The following is a 20,237-nucleotide window of genomic DNA, read 5'->3' on the forward strand; positions in this document are numbered from 1 at the left end:
GGTCAAAGGGTGACAGACGAACAAGCTGGCCTACATTTGGTGCAAAGGCGGCGAGGTCTAGGGTGGTCAAGTGGTCTAAGTCACTGCCTCCAGAACTCATACCGCTGCAGCATGGGTTTGAATACGGCCCAGTGCCATTTCAACCCACTCTCCTCCTTCTTTCCTCTTTACATCTGTCCTATCCAATCAACAACATATAAGATAAGGCTAGGCGACTGGGCTCACCCAGTAGAGAAAGTGTTGGCCCCCTCGTGCTGCCCAGGGGCATCGACGTGGCACACAGCAAAGTGCTGCATGATCTCCTGCATGTCCTCATGCTGGAACATGGAGTCAAAGCACGTCTTGTCTGAAACATGGAGATCCGGTACAGGATGTTAGTGATGAGGCTGGATCTCATATGATTTGTGGATGTCAAATGTCTATCACGGTGGCCATTGTGTGCTTCTTCTCAACTTTCAAATGTATCTATTTATTTCAATGTTCATCTTTATTCAGCCAGGTAAGTCATTGAGAATCAATTATATTTTACAAATGAAGTAAATTCACTTTTCATGATGTTGACTAGCCGTTATAGTCAACGAATAGACGTTCTCATTCTTAAACGTAACAATACCAAAGTGCATGGGGACATTAGTCTTACATTGAGGGGTGACATCAAATCCATTAACTAGGATGGGATGAATGAAGCAAATGGGGCTTACGGTTCAGTCCAATGTCATGGAAGGTGAGGATGACGGGCCGGTCTCCTTTGGGTATCCCCTTCATGGTGCAGTGGATCCTTCCATGGGGAGTCTCTACATCGTGCTCCTAAAGATGGAATAAACCACCGTTAGCAAATAGGGGTACCACAGCACTATATTAAATATTCAAACATAACTACAACAACAGAAAATTGCCCTTCAGAATCAATGGTTTTTAACTTGGGCTGCATGTATTTTCTCCAACACAACACATTGCAATCAGAATACATCCAAACAGACTTAAAGTTCACTCTGAATAAGGGGCAGCAGGTAGCCTAGTGGTTAGAGCGTTGGGCCAGTAACCGAAAGGTTTCTGGATCAAATCCCTGAGCTGACAAGGTAAAAATCTGTTAGTCTTGCCCCTGAACAAGGCAGTTGTCCGTTAGGCCGCCATTGTAAATAAGAATTTGTTCTCAACTGACTTGCCTAGGCAGTTGTCCGTTAGGCTGCCATTGTAAATAAGAATTTGTTCTCAACTGACTTGCCTAGTTAAATAATAAAAACATGATCAATTACCAAAATGTAAAGGCTTCATCAGAAAGTTCCATTGAAAACAAATGTATCCAACTTTCAGTGAAACAAAATGGCTCATGCAGTTAGCCTTTCTGCATTCAGTATCTTCAGTATGCTCTGTTTCTCAAGGAGTCATCAACCAGAGCATCTGGCAATAATGTTTTAACAATGACCAATGTTTTTATTCAATTCCACATGATTTCTGACTGATGCGTATTACTTCCAAAGAACTTTCAGTCCACCATGTTTTTCACAATCAGATTGTTTACTTCAATCCCACAATAGTACAGAAGAAAAGATAAAGGTAAACAAGCCCAAGACGGCCTATCAAAGCACACCATCAACTACTCCATAAGAGACAGAGATCCAACAGTACTTACAGAGGTTTCAATCTCAGCAACAACACTCTCCATGTCCGAATCCCCCTCAAGAACCATGTTTCCTAGTGGCTTTTGGTCACCTGTACTGAGTAGTAAACGGAGGTAGTGCTCTGAGCTATAGATCCAATTGAAGGTAAGGTTCTGTAAAGGTCTTTATGAGGGAACTTGTCTGAGGGTTGTGTTTTATACCCCTGGTACTTACTACTCTGCATAAGCCCTGGCCTCCCATGGTGCTTTGCAAGGTGGTCAAAACAAGATAATTCTAGCTGAAGAGATCCCTAAATTGGATCAGCACAATGTCCGAAAGTGGGACAGCATGGGATATTTAATGAGGACTAGTGCAAAGTGAAGAGTAAGCAAGCCATCAGATCAGAGGGAATACAGTATAAAAGAGCAATGAATAACTGAACCCAGTTGCCAAAATATCCTCATTTGATGACATATCAGGCAGTCAAGAAAGAGAAAAATAAAGACATTTGTTGTAATAGCACTGGCATAATCACATCTGAAGCCATTATGGTGTTTTAAGTCATTCTGTTAGGTATGTCTGTGTGGCAATGTTTCAATAGATTGAAAATTAACTCAGTATCGTTATAAGATACCGTACAAATACATTGTTTCATATCTCAATGTTATCAGTGTGGGGAGATTATCTTTAGTCTACTATTCCAAAGATAAGATAGACTATTGGCTCCTAGGTGCAATTTTGTTTGCGGCACGTTCAATTTCATAGGCCTAGCCTACTGATACTGCAAGTATGAGTGGTTACCAATAAAATAATATTGCCAGTGGAATAGGGGAGGAATCCTGGCGTCATAAACCCCATACACTGACCAAAACAACTCTTACAAGGAAGGTAGTTAGGTCCAGGTTAAGACCCTGAGGATTTCTGTCCCAAATGGCAACCTATCCCCTACATAGTGCACACATTTTTACCAAATGAATTTGGGATCTGGTCAAAAGTAGTACACTGCGTAGGGAATATGTTGCCATTCGGGCCGCAATAAGAGTCAACGATGTAGTCAAATCCAGTTCAACCAAGGCTTCGCCTCCAGGTTCACATAACCTATGTACATGACCTGAGGTAAACATCTGACGGCAGTGTCGTCTAGGTAACCATGGCTTATTTGGTGGCAGTTTGATATAGACACATGCTGAGCTAATCTCATTGAGCTAGCTAGAGGAGGGGGGAGAGGAGAAAGGAGGAGGAGGGATACATGTGTAACTTGTGTGCTTGAGCTTAAGGGGGAGGGGAGGCAGCCTGGGAACGGGACAGGTGGCTGAGGTGTCCCTCCTCTACCTACGTCAGTAGGGCTCTAAGACACAAAGCGATATTAAACGCTTGCCCTGGAAACCTGAGTTGACTAATCCCAGCAGGCGTGAGGGTCGGTTTGCACGAGATGGTTAGCTGCAGGCAAAATCCCTCTGCCACCTCTGAAACTTCTCAGGTCGACATGCAGTACAATCAGTTTCAGGATATTGGCATGTGGTAGGATGTTTATAAGGTACTTTGACAAGTTAAGAATGAAAGCATTGATTGTTAGGTAGTGGGTTCCCAGTGGTGCAGTCCACGGTCCTGGATGTATGTAGTTGGTATGCAGTAGGTATGCTGCTAGCTGTATGTCAAGTCAACATACACATTCATACTACAGTGTGCTCAAAATTAAATGATACTTTTCCCTCTTTAGATTACACAAAGGGCTACAGATAAAACATTAGTGCAGTAGTCATCTAACATCATCTGTCAGTCTCAAAGAGACCTAAATGTATGCAAAACTTCCACCAGAAACACCTAAGTACTGCAAGATGATTCATCAATAATTTTCCTTTCACATCACTAAAATATCCCAACCTAATCCATGTGGACATTAATCTGACTACTCTACACTGAAACCTGTGGATTATGTCAACATTTGTAGATTTTGATGGATATCTACGTGCACCATAGGGACATACCTTTATCACAAGTTGCGCAACAGCTGCTCTCAACCCCTAGAAATGAAAGAGACAACGGTTATAGAGAGTGAAGTTTTGCCAATAAGATATGATGAAATAGAGAATATAAGTAATTGTCCATTGTGTTTTAAATATGAAGAAAGGTATCCATAAAGGACCAGTATCACGATATAGTAAAAACATTTCAGACTGTTCCTGACAGCTAAACAGTCAGCATTTATCTATGGAGTTCAGTTGTCATATAACGAAGTTTAAACAACATTTTGCTCAGACAAATAAACCATTGTCTATAGTACATGCAAATCAAATGTATGATCATACAAATGATCATGAGTTTACTTACTGGCAATTCCCTGTCAACAAGCAGGGGTGCTTTTGGTAAAACTTGGATGTCATCCATGTCTTTCAGTTGAAGAAGCTGAGAGAGAGAGAGAGAGAGAGAGAGAGAGGACTGTTAATTTAGATATATGCCGACTGCTTCAACCAGTGGTGGAGCGTTCCTCCGTGTTTGAGATGAAGTTTCATATAACAAAACACACATACCTTCCTGATCCCTGTACATTTTGTTTTGATATCATGTTATTACGTTAATTTTTTATTTCACCTTTATTTAACCAGGTAGTCAAGTTGAGAACAAGTTCTCATTTACAATTGCGACCTGGCCAAGATAAAGCAAAGCAGTTCGACACATACAACAACACAGAGTTACACATGGAATAAAACAAACATACAGTCAATAATACAGTATAAACAAGTCTATATACGATGTGAGCAAATGAGGTGAGAGAAGGGAGGTAAAGACAAAAAAAGGCCATGGTGGCGAAGTAAATACAATATAGCAAGTTAAACACTGGAATGGTAGATTTGTAGTGGAAGAATGTGCAAAGTAGAGAGAGAAATAATGGGGTGCAAAGGAGCAAAATAAATAAATAAATACAGTAGGGGGAGAGGTAGTTGTTTGGGCTAAATTATAGATGGGCTATGTACAGGTGCAGTAATATGTGAGCTGCTCTGACAGCTGGTGCTTAAAGCTAGTGAGAGAGATAAGTGTTTCCAGTTTCAGAGTTTTTTGTAGTTCGTTCCAGTCATTGGCAGCAGAGAACTGGAAGGAGAGGCGGCCAAAGTAGGAATTGGTTTTGGGGGTGACCAGAGATACATACCTGCTGGAGCGCGTGCTACAGGTGGATGCTGCTATGGTGACCAGCGAGCTGAGATAAGGGGGGACTTTACCTAGCAGGGTCTTGTAGATGACCTGGCGCCAGTGGGTTTGGCGACGAGTATGAAGCGAGGGCCAGCCAATGAGAGCGTACAGGTCGCAGTGGTGGGTAGTATATGGGGCTTTGGTGTCAAAACAGATGGCACTGTGATAGACTGCATCCAATTTATTGAGTAGGGTATTGGAGGCTATTTTGTAAATGACATCGCCAAACTTAACTTAACACTGAGAAAACCAGACTCTCGTTCAACAGTGCATTTGAGTATTTTCTGATATATTCAATATTCAACTACTTGTCTTTTCAAATAAATATCTAAAAACTTACTTCGAAATAATTGAAAAGTTATTAAAAAAATATTTTTTTAAATGTATAGTATTTGAACCCAGGTCTGGATCGTATAGCTTTCCTTCCCAACCTTTGTATGATACTTCTACGGATCTAAACATCTCCAAAACAACTTGAAGAAGGGAACTCCTTAAGTGTTTGACAGGTGGTTTCCAGGCGTTGCTTACCAGGAGTTGTTTACCAACCTTCCACTGCACATAGTTAGCCATGACCACCTGATTTTTACACAAAGGAATGACAGATGACTAAAACACAACATCCATGTTGCCTTCTTGTAGGGATTGATGTATGACACTGTTTTAAGACGAGAACACAGCAGTAGACCAGGCCCTAGCTACAGCTACAGTTTTCAAAGCATTTTAAACCAGAATGAACTCAAATGAGTCGCCGGCTATTTTGACAGAGGTAGGGAGTGGGCGAAAAATTAAATCAAGCTGCTGTCTAGAGATCATGCTGCTGTGAACCATGATGCTAATTTGGTGGGATTGTGTGGGCTCTGCTGTGCATGCAAATCAAATCAGATGGTAAACAGACAGGGCCTTTGTGTCCAGCAAGGCCAAGGCAGGACAAGCAGTCGAAGGCAGGGCGGGCAGGCAGGCGAGGCTGGTAAAGGAGTCAGGCTCTTCCTCCGTGGTGGGCTTACTGGGCTTGGCCAACACACAAGAAGCTACTGACACTGCACAGCTTCCATAGCTCCCTTCACACACAAACACACTACTCTCTCTCTCGCTTTCTGCCTCACACCATATTCCTGTGTCTCACTCTCTCCGCTGTACAGCCATAACAATATCCTTTGGATCTGATCTATGTACAGGTTTGAGATGTGCCTCTCCAGGGTAATTTTTAAAAGGAAGCGATTAATTTAACACAGAGTTTTGGGTGTATGGGCAGGCTTCCATCAGAACAGCATCCGGACTCTACGGCTACATCACAAATGGCACGCTATTCGGCCTAGAGCACTACATAGGGAAAATAGTGTAATGTGGGAGGCAGACCATAACAGAAGCCTCTGCCAAGCCTCACACTAGTGCAGAGAGGAAGAGGCGTAGCAATCAAAACATTTTTCAGAAGTGTTTTTTTAAAGACATGATGCCTTCCAAACCCTTCGTTGGAGAAACTGTACGTCGGTTCCCACTGAAATTCCAACATTCTATTCAATCCAACCATGTGAGAGAAGTTACACAAGCCAACATAATCTGTAAATGTTGATAAAAACTGTTTTGTATTTATAGCAGCGCAGTTAATCTTAGTGGTGTTAAAGAGGCTAGTCGTGATCTTGAAACCCATTTCTGTATTTTCAAACCTTCTGTTTTGGTTTCAAACTATGGCCAAGTAAACCAAACACCATTAAACCCAAAACAGTTTCCAGACCTGCAGATAGTCTTGGTGCTGAATAGGCAGTTTGAGACAACTAGGCCAAATGTTGTTTACAAGCTAGGATGCCCTTTTGACTCTCCTAAGCTAATCTTTTACCTGGCGGTATAAAAAAAAAATCCTCTCAGGACATCAGTAATACCTCACGAGTACAGAACATGTTCACTCTTGCTCTCCTTCTCTGCCCCCTCCCTCTCGGTGTCTAAGGAAATTATCACTCTCTTCCTTGCTACATACAGTGGCTTGCGAAAGTATTCACCCCCTTGGCATTTTTCCTATTATGTTGCCTTACAACCTGGAATGAAAATTCATTTTGGGGGGGTTTGTATCATTTGACTTACACAACATGCCTACCACATTGAAGATGCAAAATATTTTCTCTTGTGAAACAAACAAGAAATAAGACAAAAAAAGCCAACTTGAACATGCATAACTATTCACCCCCCAAAGTCAATACTTGGTAGAGCCACCTTTTGCAGCAATTACAAGCTGCAAGTCTCTTGGGGTATGTCTCTATAAGCTTGGCACTGGGATTTTTGCCCATTCTTCAAGGCAAAACTGCTCCAACTCCTTCAAGTTGGATGGGTTCCGCTGGTGTACCACAATCTTTAAGTCATACCACAGATTCTCAATTGGATTGAGGTCTGGGCTTTGACTAGGCCATTCCAAGACATTTAAATGTTTCCCCTTAAACCACTCGAGTGTTGCTTTAGCAGTATGCTTAGGGTCATTGTCCTGCTGGAAGGTGAACCCCCATCCCCAACCCCCATCTCAAATCTCTGGAAGACTGAAACAGGATTCCTCAAGAATTTACCTGTATTTAGTGCCATCGATAATTTCTTAAATTCTGACCAGTTTCTCAGTCCCTGCCGATGAAAAACATCCCCACAGCATGATGGTGCCACCACCATGCTTCACTGTGGGGATGGTGTTCTTGAGGTGATGCAAGGTGTTGGGTTTGCACCAGACATGGTGTTTTCCTTGATGGCCAAAAAGCTCAATTTTAGTCTCATCTGACCAGAGTACCTTCTTCCATATGTTTGGGGAGTCTACCACATGCCTTTTGGCGAACACCAAACATGTTTGCTTATTTTTTTATTTAAGCAATGGCTTTTTTTCTGGCCACTCTTCTGTAAAGTCCAGCTCTGTGGAGTGTACGGCTTAAAGTGGTCCTATGGCCAGATACTCCAATCTCCGCTGTGGAGCTTTGCAGCTCCTTCAGGGTTATCTTTGTTGCCTTTCTGACTAATGCCTTCCTTGCATGGTCCGTGGGTTTTTTGAAACAAGTTTTTTTTTCATTTCACTTCACCAATTTGGACTATTTTGTGTACGTCCATTACATGAAATCCAACTAAAAATCCATTTAAATTTCAGGTTTTAATGCAACAAAATAGGAAAAACGTCAATGGGGTGAATATTTTTGCAAGGCACTGTATCTACAGTACCAGTCAGATGTTTAGACACACATACTCATTCAAGGATTTTTCTTTATTTTTTAAAATGTTCTACATTGTAGAATGAAATAGTGGATATCAAAACCAGGAAATAACACATGTTGACTCATGTAGTAAGAAAAAAAAAGAGTTAAACAAATTAAAATATATTTCATATTTGAGATTCTTCAAAGCAGCCACCCTTTGCCTTGATGACAGCTTTGCACACTCTTGGCATTCTCTCAACCAGATTCATGAGGTAGTCACCTGGAATGCATTTCAATTAACAGGTGTGCCTTGTTAAAAGTTAATTTGTGGAATTTCTTTCCTTCTTAATGTGTTTCAGCCAATCAGTTGTGTTGTGACAATGTAGGGGGGTATACAGAAGATAGCCCTATTTGGTAAAAGACCAAGTCCATATTATGGCAAGAACAGCTTAAATAAGCAAAGGGTGCAGTCGCAAAAACCATGAAGCGCTATGATGAAACTGGCTCTCATTAGGAGTGCCATAGGAAAGTAAGTTACCTTTTCTGCAGAGGATGTTCATTAGAGTTAACAGCCTCAGAAATTGCAACCCTAATAAATGCTTCAGAATTCAAGTAACAGACACATCTCAACATCAATTGTCCAGAGGAGACTGCTTGAAAATCAGGCCTTCGGACACCAATAAGAAGAAGAAACTTGCAAAGGGCCAAGAAACACGAGCAATGGACATTGGACCTGTGGAAATCTGTCCTTTGGTCTGATGATTTCAAATTTGAGATTTTTGGTTCCATCCACAGTGTCTTTATGAGACACAGAGTAGGTGAACGGATTATCTCCGCATGTGTGGTTCCCACCGTGAAGCATTAAGGAGGAGGTGTGATAGTTTGGGGGTGCTTTGCTGGTGACACTGCCAGTGATTTATTTAGGATTCAAGGCACACTTAACCAGCATGGCTACCACAGCATTCTGCAGTGATACGCCATCCCATCTGGTTTGTGGACTATCATTTGTTTTTCAACAGGACAATGACCCAACAAACCTCCAGGCTTTGTAAGGGCTGTTTGACGAAGAAGGAGAGTGATGGAGTGCCGCGTCAGATGACCTGGCCTCCACAATCACCCGACCTGAGATGGTTTGGACCGCAAAGGGAAGGAAAAGCAACCAACAAGTGCTCAGCATATTTGGGAAACTCCTTCAAGACGGTTGGAAAAGCATTCCAGGTGAAGCTGGTTGAGAGAATGCCAAGACTGTGCAAAGCTGTCATCAAGGCAAAGGATGGCTACTTTGAAGAATAAAAAATATATTTTGATTTGTTTAACACTTTATTGCTTAATTCATCAAGAATAACATTGGGAACCATACACGGACAAAGTGACTGGACAAAGTGACTGAGCTCATCAGGAAGTGTTTAGGCAATGTTGTTCCCACTGTGGCTATTAAAACCTACCCAAACCAAAAACAATGGATAGACGGGAGCATTTGCGCAAAACTGAAAGCGCAAACAACCGCATTTAACCATGGCAAGGTGACTGGGAATGTGGTTGAATAGAAACAGTGTAGTTATTCTCTCCGTAAGGCAATCAAAAAGGTGAAACGGCAGTATAGAGACAAAGTGGAGTCGCAATTCAAAAGTTCAGACACGAAAAGTATGTGGCAGGGTCTACTGCCAATCACGGATTACAAAGGGAATACCAGTCAGGTCGCAGACACCGACACCGACGCCGATAGACACCGACACTTGCTCCCGGACAAGCTAAACACCTTCTGTGCCCGCTTTTAGGATAACACAGTGCCACCGACGTTGCCCGCTCCCAAGGACTGTGGGCTCACTTTCTCCATGGCTGACGTGAATAAGACATTTAAGAGTCTTAACCCTCACAAGGCTGCCGGCCCAGACCGCATCCCTAGCCGTGTCCTCAGAGCATGTGCAGACCAGCTGGCTGGAGTGTTTACGGGCATATAAAACCACTTACTTTAAGATGTCCACCATTGTCCGTGTACACAAGACAGCTAAGGTAACTGAACTCAAAACTATCGCCCTGTAGCACTCACTTGTCATTATGAAGTACTTTGAGGCTAGTTAAGGATCATATCACCTCTACCTTACCTGATACCCTAGACCCACTTCAATTTGCTTACCGCCCCAATAGAGCCACAGACAATTTTTATTTTTTATTTTATTTCACCTTTATTTAACCAGGTAGGCAAGTTGAGAACAAGTTCTCATTTACAATTGCTACCTGGCCAAGATAAAGCAAAGCAGTTCGAGAGTTACACATAGAATAAACAAACATACAGTCACTAATACAATAGAAAAATATGTACAGCTATGTACAGGTGCAGTAATCTGTGAGCTGCTCTGACAGCTGGTGCCTAAAGCTAGTGAGGGAGATAAGTGTTTCCAGTTTCAGAGATTTTTGTAGTTCGTTCCAGTCATTGGCAGCAGAGGAAGGAGAGTCGAACAAAGGAAGAATTGGTTTTGGGGGTGACCAGAGAGATATACCTGCTAGCGCACGTGCTACAGGTGGGTGCTGCTATGGTGACCAGCGAGCTGAGATAAGGGGGGACTTTACCTAGCAGGGTCTTGTAGATGACCTGGAGCCAGTGGGTTTGGCGACGAGTATGAAGCGAGGGCCAGCCAACAAGAGTGTACAGGTCGCAGTGGTGGGTAGTATATGGGGCTTTGGTGACAAAACGGATGGCACTGTGATAGACTGCATCCAATTTATTGAGTAGGGTATTGGAGGCTATTTTGTAAATGACATCGCCAAAGTCGAGGATTGGTAGGATGGTCAGTTTTACAAGGGTATGTTTGGCAGCATGACTGAAGGATGCTTTGTTGCGAAATAGGAAGCCAATTCTAGATTTAACTTTGGATTGGCTATGTTTGATGTGAGTCTGGAAGGAGAGTTTACAGTCTAACCAGACACCTAGATATTTGTAGTTGTCCACATATTCTAAGTCAGAGCCGTCCAGAGTAGTGATGTTGGACAGGCGGGCAGGTGCAGGCAGCGATCGGTTGAAGAGCATGCATTTAGTTTTACTTGTGTTTAAGAGCAATTGGAGGCCACGGAAGGAGAGTTGTATGGCATTGAAGCTCGCCTGGAGGGTTGTTAACACAGTGTCCAAAGAAGGGCCAGAAGTATACAGAATGGTGTCCTCTACGTAGAGGTGGATCAGAGACTCACGATGCAATCGCCATTGCACTGCACATTGCCCTATACAATCTGGACAAGTGGAATACCTATGTTAGAATGCTGTTCATTGACTATAGCTCAGCCTTCAACACTATAGTACCCTCCAAGTTCAAATCAAATCAAATGTTTTATTGGTCACTACTGGGTCCTGGACTTCCTGACGGGCCGCCCTCAGGTGGTGAAGGTGGGCAACAAAACATCCACTTCGCTGATCCTCAACACAGGGGCCCCACAAGGGTGCGTTCTCAGCCCCCTCCTGTACTCCCTGTTCACCCACGACTGCGTGACCACGCACGCCTCCAACTCAATCATCAAGTTTGCAGATGCCACAAAAGTAGTAGGTCTGATTACCAACAATGATGAGACTACAGGGAGGAGGTGAGGGCCCTCAGAGTGTGGTGTCATGAAAACAACCTCTCAATCAACGTCAACAAAACAAAGGAGCTGATCTTGGGCTTCAGGAAACAGCAGAGGGAGCATGCCCCTATCCACATCGACGGGACCACAGTGGAGAAGGTGGAAAGATTGTAAGTACCTCGGCATACACATCACTGCCAATCTGAAATGGTCCACCCACACAGACAGTGTGGTGAAGAAGGTGCAACAGCCCCTTTTCAACCTCAGGTGGCTGAAGAAATTTGGCTTGGCCCCTAAAACTTTTACAGATGCACAATTGAGAGCATCCTGTCAGGCTGTATCGCCGTCCTGGTACGGCAACTGCACCACCCGCAACCACAGGGCTCTCCAGAGGGTGGTACGGTCAGTCCAATACATCACCGGGGGCAAACTACCTGCCCTCCAGGACACGTACAGCACCCGATGTCACAGGAAGGCCAGAACGATCATTAAGGACATTAGCCACCCAAGCCACGGCCTGTTCACCCTGCATCAAAGCTGGGACTGAGAGACTGAAAAACAGCTTCTATCTCAAGGCCTTCAGACTGGTACATAGCCATCACTAGCCGGCTTCCACCTGGTTACGCAACCCTGCACCTTAGAGGCTGCTGCCCTACATACATAGACTTGGAATCACTGGGCACTTTAATTATGGAACACTAGTCACTTTAATAATGTTTACATACTGCTTTACTCATCTCATATGTATATACTGTATTCTATTTTACTATATTTTAGTCAATGCCACTCCGACATTGCTCGATCTAAAACTATCAATTTCTTAATTCCATTCTTTTACTTTTAGATTTGTGTATATTGTTGTAAATTGTTAGATACTAATGCACTGTTGGAGCCAGGAACATAAGCATTTCGCTACACCCGTAATAACATCTGCTAAATATGTGTTTGTGACCAATAAAATTGCATTTGATTTACTATGCGTTTGGACGGTAAGATGGAAAAGACTCAATATCGCCACCTGCCGGCCTTTGGCCTAGATAGTTACTGTGTATGTACCGATGCTCGCTTCAAAGTAACATCACATGATCAATGATGTCAGAAGCAAGATCCTACGGATTACGTTGTGGTTCTGGTGCTTTCTTCGATTCCAAGTTGCTTTCAAACAACGAGTACTTACAATGTACTTACAAAAATAAACAAAACATGCAACAATTTCAAATATTGTCCAGAGTTACAGTTCATTTAAGGAAATCAGTAAATTGAAATAAATTCATTAGGCTCGAATCTATGGATTTCACATGACTGGGAATACAGATATGCATCTGGTGGCCACAGATTCCTTTAAAAAAAAGTACTGGTGTGGATCACAAACCAGTCAGTATTTGGTTAGACAACCATTTGCTTCAGGACACATCTCCTTCGCATAGAGTGGATCAGGCTGTTGATTGTGGCCTGTGTAATGCTGTCCCACGCCTCTTCAACGGCTGTGTGAAGTGGCTGGATATCGTCTGGAACTGGAACACCCTGCCATACACCTAGATCCAGAGCATCCCAAACATGCTCAATGGGTACCATGTCTGGTGAGTATGCAGGCCATGGAAGAACTGGGCCATTTTCAGCTTCCAGGAATTGTGTACAGATCCTTGTGACATGGGGCCTTGCATTATTTTATTTGTAAAATGTTTAGTAATTTAGGAGATGCTCGCTGGGACCGAGAGACTGAAAAACAGCTTCTATCTCAAGGCCATCAGACTGTTAAACAGCCACCACTAACATTGAGTGGCTGCTGCCAACACACTGACTCAACTCCAGCCACTTTAATAATGGGAATTGATGGGAAATGATGTAAAATATATCACTAGCCACTTTAAACAATGCTACCTAATATAATGTTTACATACCCTACATTATTCATCTCATATGTATATGTATATACTGTACTCTATATCATCTACTGCATCTTTATGTAATACATGTATCACTAGCCACTTTAACTATGCCACTTTGTTTACATACTCATCTCATATGTATATACTGCACTCAATACCATCTACTGTATCTTTCCTATGCCGCTCTGTACCATCACTCATTCATATATCTTTATGTACATATTCTTTATCCCCTTACACTTGTGTCTGTCTATAAGGTAGTAGTTTTGGAATTGTTAGCTAGATTACTTGTTGATTATTACTGCATTGTCGGAACTAGAAGCACAAGCATTTCGCTACACTCACATTAACATCTGCTAACCATGTGTATGTGACAAATAAAATTTGATTTGATTTGATTTATCCAGAGCGACTTACAGTAGCGAGTGCACACATTTTTATTGGTACTGGTCCCCTGTGGGAATCACACCCACAACCCGGGCATTGAAAGTGCCATGCTCTACCAACTGAGCCACACGGTACCACACTGAAACATGAGGTGGTGGCGGCAGATGACACGATAATGGTCCTCAGGATCTCCTCACGGTATCCCTGTGCTTTCAAATTGCCATTGATAAAGTGTATGGCGTTTTGTGGGTGAGCGGTTTGCTGATGTCAACGTTGTGAACAGAGGGGTTATGGTGGGGTTATGGTATAGGCAGGCATAAGCTAAAGACAATGAACACAATTGCATTTGTCTGCAATCTGGCCGTTGCAGTTGAAACAACTATTCAGACGTAAAGAGCATATTCTCCAGCATGCCAGTTGCTATCGAAGGTCACCATTTGCCCACTGAAGCCAAACTGTTGTCAGGTCAAGATCCTGGTGAGGTGGACGAGCACACAGATGAGCTTCCCCGAAATGGTTTCTGAAGTTTGTGCAGAAATCTTCAGTTGTGCAAACCCACAGTTTCATCAGCTGTCTGAGTGGTTGATCTCAGATGATCCTGCAGGTGAAGAAGCCAGAAATGGAGGTCCTGGGCTGGAGTGGTTACACGTGGTCTGCAGTTGTGAGGCCAGTTTGACGCACTGTCAAATTCTCTAACAAGGCGTTGGAGAGGGGTTTGGTAGATAAATTAACATTACATTATCTGGCAACAATTCTGGTGGACGCCCGTACGGGAGTTTTAGCAATGAGACAAGATAGTAGCTACTACAACAATTGGATACCACGAAATTGGGGAGAAAAAGGGGTCAAATTAAAAAATAAATAAATAAATTGTAAAAAATTCTGGTGGACATTCCTGCAGTCAGCATGCCAATTGCACTTCCCTCAAAGCTTGATACATTTGTGGCATTGTTGTGAGACAAAACTGCACATTTTAGAATGGCCTTTTAAAGTCCCCCGCACAAGGTGCACCTGTGTAATGATCATGCCGGTGTGGCATATCAGCTTCTTGATATGCCACACCTGTCAGATGGATGGATTATTTTGGCAAAGAAGAAATGCTCACTAACAGGGGTGTAAACAAATGTGGGCACAACATTTGAGTGGAATAAGCTTGTTGTGCATTTGGAACATTTCTGGGATCTTTTATTTCAGTTCATGTAAAATGACACCAACACTTTCCATGTTGTGTTCATATTTTTTTCAGATTTTATTTTTTCAACGAGTTTCTCCTGCATGGTAGCTCAGCAAGTAGAGTAGGGTTTCAAAGATCATAATGCTGGCGAATGCAAATAAATATGACATTTGTTTTGACATCACACTTTCTGCACATGTGTTTTATTTAGTATAAGCTTCTAGACTGAATAATGCAATAGATTCACAGTGACAGCGAAAAAGAAGCACGATAGAAGGCGCGAACCTGTAACAGTAACTGACAATAGGCTACTAAAACCCGAGACTAACCACTGCGCCACGGAGATTTTATCAACTTCAAGGAAAATACTTTTATATGAACAAACGCTGCTTTTCATTGTTGGCCAGCATATATCACTAATCTGCATTGTATTTAAAAAAATAATTTAAAAAAAGCTCAATGTAGCCTAATGAATAGCTTTATCGGCAAAATTTGGTAAAAATCCCAAACGCTTCTGAAACCTCGGTTCCCATCACTATCCATTAACACACGAACGCAGGGGTTGCAGCGATGAGTGAGGCACGATCGCAATTGGATATCATGTAATTGGGGAGAAAAAACGGGGGTAAAATGATCAAATACCAAACTGATTTGTTCAAAAATGTAAACAAAACAAAAAACTTCCTGTTTGGCATAATGACGCTAGTGGTGCTTGAATATGCTGGTTTGACGCAATAGCTACACTGGGCTGGTACTAACATCTGGAGAGTTTAAAGGACCTGTATTTAGGTCAATTGAATTGCGCTGTAATATCCAGAGATCGATTCAAAAACACTCACCTGTTAAGTTTGATTGTCCACTGTTGATCACCCACACAAAGTAGTTAAACACTTTAAATGGTTTGCAAATCAGTAATATTTATTCACTAAGGTTTGGTTATATTTACTAGTTACTTGCATCTGAGGGAAGGTGTATAAGGGCGTTTATAAAGCATTAGCAGACAGCCCAGCCCCCTTCCCCTTCTCCACTTGCTATTGGGCAATATCACTGCATTTGGTAATACTGCTATACTGTTCCCAGCGGTTGAATGAGAAAAGGGATGACACTGAGGCTGCTGATTGAAGTGTGTCAGTAGTACAGTTGTAGTGAAGCAGCCTACATCCATTGATGCCCACTTCTCACCTATAACTACATGTATTTATCTGGACATTTTTGCATTTTTAGTGCAATTATTACATTTACTAATTTTGCGCCGTGTTTGGCATCCAAGAGTGTTACTTTTGATGTGGATTTATTTCAGCAACGCTTGTTAGTTTGTCAACAGTCCATGCTTCATGGTTAGGTGGTCATTACTGGGATATTAGTAGGTTACGCTTTCACTAGACAGTGGCTGGGTGTGTACTGGAATCTTGGCAACCCTGTCGTATTTATACAAAGGCGTGCCAAAACTAAGTAATCTATGTTGTATCTTAAAGAGAAAGGGAGTCAGGGAGGTATTCTTCACTCCCTCTGACTGCCTGTCAACCTGCCAAGGGCAATTTTTAAGCACACACTTTAAGCAACAGTTAACATCAGGCATGAGAAGAGGAGGAGGAGGAGGAAGAGAAGGAATGCAGGCAAGCAACCTTGGGTTTTAATTTTCCAGAGTAGCTCTGGTCCAGGTTTTTTAGTGCATGTTCCTTCACTAAGGATCACACACTTACACCCTTGACCAGAGCTACCCAGAGAGAAGTCTGTATAAAGGGAAGCCGTTCCCCTTCCTTCAGTATTTCTGGATATGGTATTAGGGATCCTCTGCAAATAGTGCTTTCTGTCTCTGTGTTGCTCAGTCAATACGAACCTATGTCATTGACTTCAGTTTTCTTGTGATCTATTGAATGGCACCCTATTTCCTACATACTGCATTACTTTCAGTGTTGAGGAACCTACTCTGAAACGAGAGTTTACCAAGCTACCAATTATTTCCCACTGCAAGAAGTTAAGCTACACTAAAACTACACTTAAGAAAATTGTAATTTACTTAGTTACTTTGAAAAAGTAGTTCACTTCATCCAAACTACTTAATGAAAAAGTATCCTATCTAAATCTGAAATGTCATAGAATACAAAAGTGCAAGAACAGATCACTATTGTTAACCGAATTTAGTCATTTATCTGTTTTAAACACAAAAACAATGTTTTAAGTGAGAATTAGGCAGGTCTGATGCCAAAAAAAGGATATGCTTGCCTACTTCGCCCATATATTATTTTAGTTTAAAAAGCAGTGTGCAGTTCCAGTAGTTATCTACACCGCTAGATGGCAAACTAATTTACTACTGAAAACAATACCAAGATTGTAATTTATTTTTAACTACCACCAAGCTACTGCAAAATGTAGTTTATTTTATTCATTGAACAACATGTAGTTCACTTTTCCCCAACACTGATTACTTTTGACCAGGGCCACATGGTACCCTATTCCCTACATGGTGCACAACATTTGACCAGGGCCACATGGTACCCTATTCCCTATGTGGTGCACTACTTTTGATCAGAGCCCTATGAGCTCTCGTCTCGAAAACCCAACCCTAGGGTCAGGTTTTCTAGACTATATGATCTCTGCTCAAAAATAGTTCACTGCGTAGGGAATAGGGTGCTGTTTGGGACACATGCATGATCTAGGGAGAGGTACGCTTCTACAGTTGTACTGTATTGGTTCATAATTGATGTGTCGTCTTTGTTCTGAGAGATACTGTGTAAACAATCATTCACACTTATTAGTACCAATGGTAACACTTTGACAGATAACAGCAATGTTGTGGCTCGTCAATAAACTGTTGCATTGCATGACTGTGTGTCTGTGGGGCAATATAATGCCTTCACTGTGGGTATGTAATGTGAGGCCCTCAATAGGAACACATGGAATACAATGGAAGCATTAGATAGAAAATATAACCATTGTGCTAATCACTAAGTAACTAAGTACTAGACCAACAAACTGAATAAGAGCAAATAACAATAGATCCATTACACAACTGTAGTTTCCCATTCAGGAACATTAAATTCATACTACACAGAAAACATTCTTGCAATCTAGCAAATCATGTTTCACAATATTAAAGAAAAGGTTCCACCATTTTGAATGTTATATTGCTTTTGTGCATCTCTGAGTGATATTCTATCGATTCCCTGGGTCATTTCATGTGATCATGTGTAACTGAGTTATTGGCGTTCAGACAGGTAGAAATCCGTCCGGTATGACATAGAACCGTGATAAAGTCACTCTCACTACACTGGGAGTTATTAGGAATACGACTTTCAGATCACGGAAATCTCTATCATACATGGCAGATTTCAAGAATGGTCGATGTCATAACTCGGCGGGAATGTCTTCTCTCGAATGAGCCATTGATCATATTTTAGCGATATTCCTACCTCGAAATTTGTAATTTAACTGAGTGTCTAGCACATTTTTCCTATTTGTCTGCCTCTTTAGTCCAGGGTGCATTGCATGTTGCCGTTGCCAGAGACATTATAGAAAGGAGATAGGAATCCAATGAATGAAGGAACGTATAACGCCCCACACAGCAGACTGTTGACCAATCGCATATACGTTGTCATGCTACGTCATGCAGTGGCTAAGCTAATCGTCATGCTATCCTTTCTCAAAGTCAGTGTACAGTATATGTCGAGAAACATGCCTATTTTCCTCGAAAGTATGTAATGTCACGATTCCACAGCTAAACTATACTACAGATAGCAAGTTAGTTATCTCACATCTCTGAAAAGATTTGTACTGTTGTACTTCTTGTTGACAAAAGTAGTGCTAGTGTTTGGTTTTTGAACTAGTGCCCAATAGACTCCCATTCACTCCTTGAAAGAGAGCGCTCCTTGTCCCAAAATCGCCCAGAATGCACCGCAAGACATAGCATGGGCAAAGTTTCCCATCTACTCAAAAGTATATCTGCTGTTGCGAATGTTAGACTCTACTCTGTGAGGCACATCCATCTGCAGGTTGAACATGGTGAAATTGTAGACTCCTAAATTGATAGTGCAGTTGACTCCAAACTTTTGAATGGTAGTGTACATATGAGATACAGTTGAGGTCGGAAGTTTAAATACACTTAGATTGGAGTCATTAAAACTCATTTTTCAACCACTACACAAATTTCTTGTTAACAAACTATAGTTTTGGCAAGTCGGTTAGGACATCTACTTTGTGCATGACACAAGTAATTTTTCCAACAATTGTTAACAGACAAATAATTTCACTCATAATTCACTGTATCACAATTCCAGTGGGTCAGAAGTTTACATACACTAAGTTGACTGTGCCTTTAAACAGCTTGGAAAATGCCAGAAAATTATGTCATGGCTTAATGATGCTTCTGTTAGGCTAAATGACATCATTTTAGTCAATTGGTGGTGTACCTGTGGATGTATTTCAAGGCCTACCTTCAAATTCAGCACCTCTTTGCTTGACATCATGGGAAAATCAAAAGAAATCAGTCAAGACCCCAGAAAAATGTTTTTAGACCGCCATAAGTCTGATTCATCCTTGGGAGCAATTTCCAAATGACTGAAGGCACCACGTTCATCTGTACAAACAATAGTACGCAAGTATAAACACCATGGGGCCGCACAGCCGTCATACCACTCAGGAAGGAGACGCATTCTGTCTCCTAGAGATTAACTGACATTGGTGTGAAAATTGCAAATCAATCCCAGAACAACACCAAAGGACTTAGTGAAGATGCTGGAGGAAAAAGGTACAAAAGTATCTATATCCACAATAAAACAAGTCCTATATCGACATAACCTGAAAGGCCACTCAGCTAGGAAGAAGCCACTGCTCAAAAACCGCCATAAAAACGCCAGACTACGGTTTGCAACTGCACATGGGGACAAAGATCATACTTTTTGGAGAAATATCCTCTGTTCTGATGAAACAAAAATGGAATTGTTTGGCCATAATGACCATTGTTAAGTTTGGAGGAAAAAGGGGGAGGCTTGCAAGCCGTAGCACACCATCCCAACCGTGAAGCACGGGGGTGGAAGCATCATGTTGTGGGGGTGCTTTGCTACAGAAGGGACTGGTGCACTTCACAAAATAGATGGCATCATAAGGGAGGAAAATTATGTGGATATATTGAAGCAACATCTCAAGACATCAGTCAGGAAGTTAAAGCTTGGTCGCAAATGGGTCTTCCAAATGGACAATGACCCCAAGCATATTTCCAAAGTTGTGGCAAAATGGCTTAAGGGCAACAAAGTCAAGGTATTGGAGTGGCCATCACAAAGCCCTGACCTCA

General features: G+C 42.0%; 1 protein-coding gene across 2 annotated transcripts in view; it reads right to left on the reverse strand.

The window, feature by feature from the left end:
- ndrg1a (N-myc downstream regulated 1a) overlaps positions 1–15,939 on the reverse strand; it is a 22,852-nt gene extending 6,913 nt beyond the window's left edge. Inside the window, exons 1-5 of one of the 2 annotated variants that reach the window (XM_021560000.2) lie at positions 15,787–15,939; positions 3,933–4,007; positions 3,590–3,625; positions 702–807; positions 226–346 (exon numbers count right to left, since the gene is read on the reverse strand). In XM_021560000.2, coding sequence (XP_021415675.1) covers positions 226–346; positions 702–807; positions 3,590–3,625; positions 3,933–3,989 — 320 coding nt within the window. In that variant the 5' untranslated portion in view covers positions 3,990–4,007; positions 15,787–15,939. Of the gene's footprint in view, positions 1–225; positions 347–701; positions 808–1,633; positions 2,068–3,589; positions 3,626–3,932; positions 4,008–15,786 lie in introns of those variants that run through there. The other variant, XM_021560001.2, reaches the window with a different exon arrangement.
- Between the last annotated feature and the right edge of the window lie 4,298 nt (positions 15,940–20,237).

The sequence above is a fragment of the Oncorhynchus mykiss genome, chromosome 32, assembly GCF_013265735.2.
Source record: "Oncorhynchus mykiss isolate Arlee chromosome 32, USDA_OmykA_1.1, whole genome shotgun sequence".
In the NCBI taxonomy this organism is placed as follows: Eukaryota; Metazoa; Chordata; class Actinopteri; order Salmoniformes; family Salmonidae; genus Oncorhynchus; species Oncorhynchus mykiss.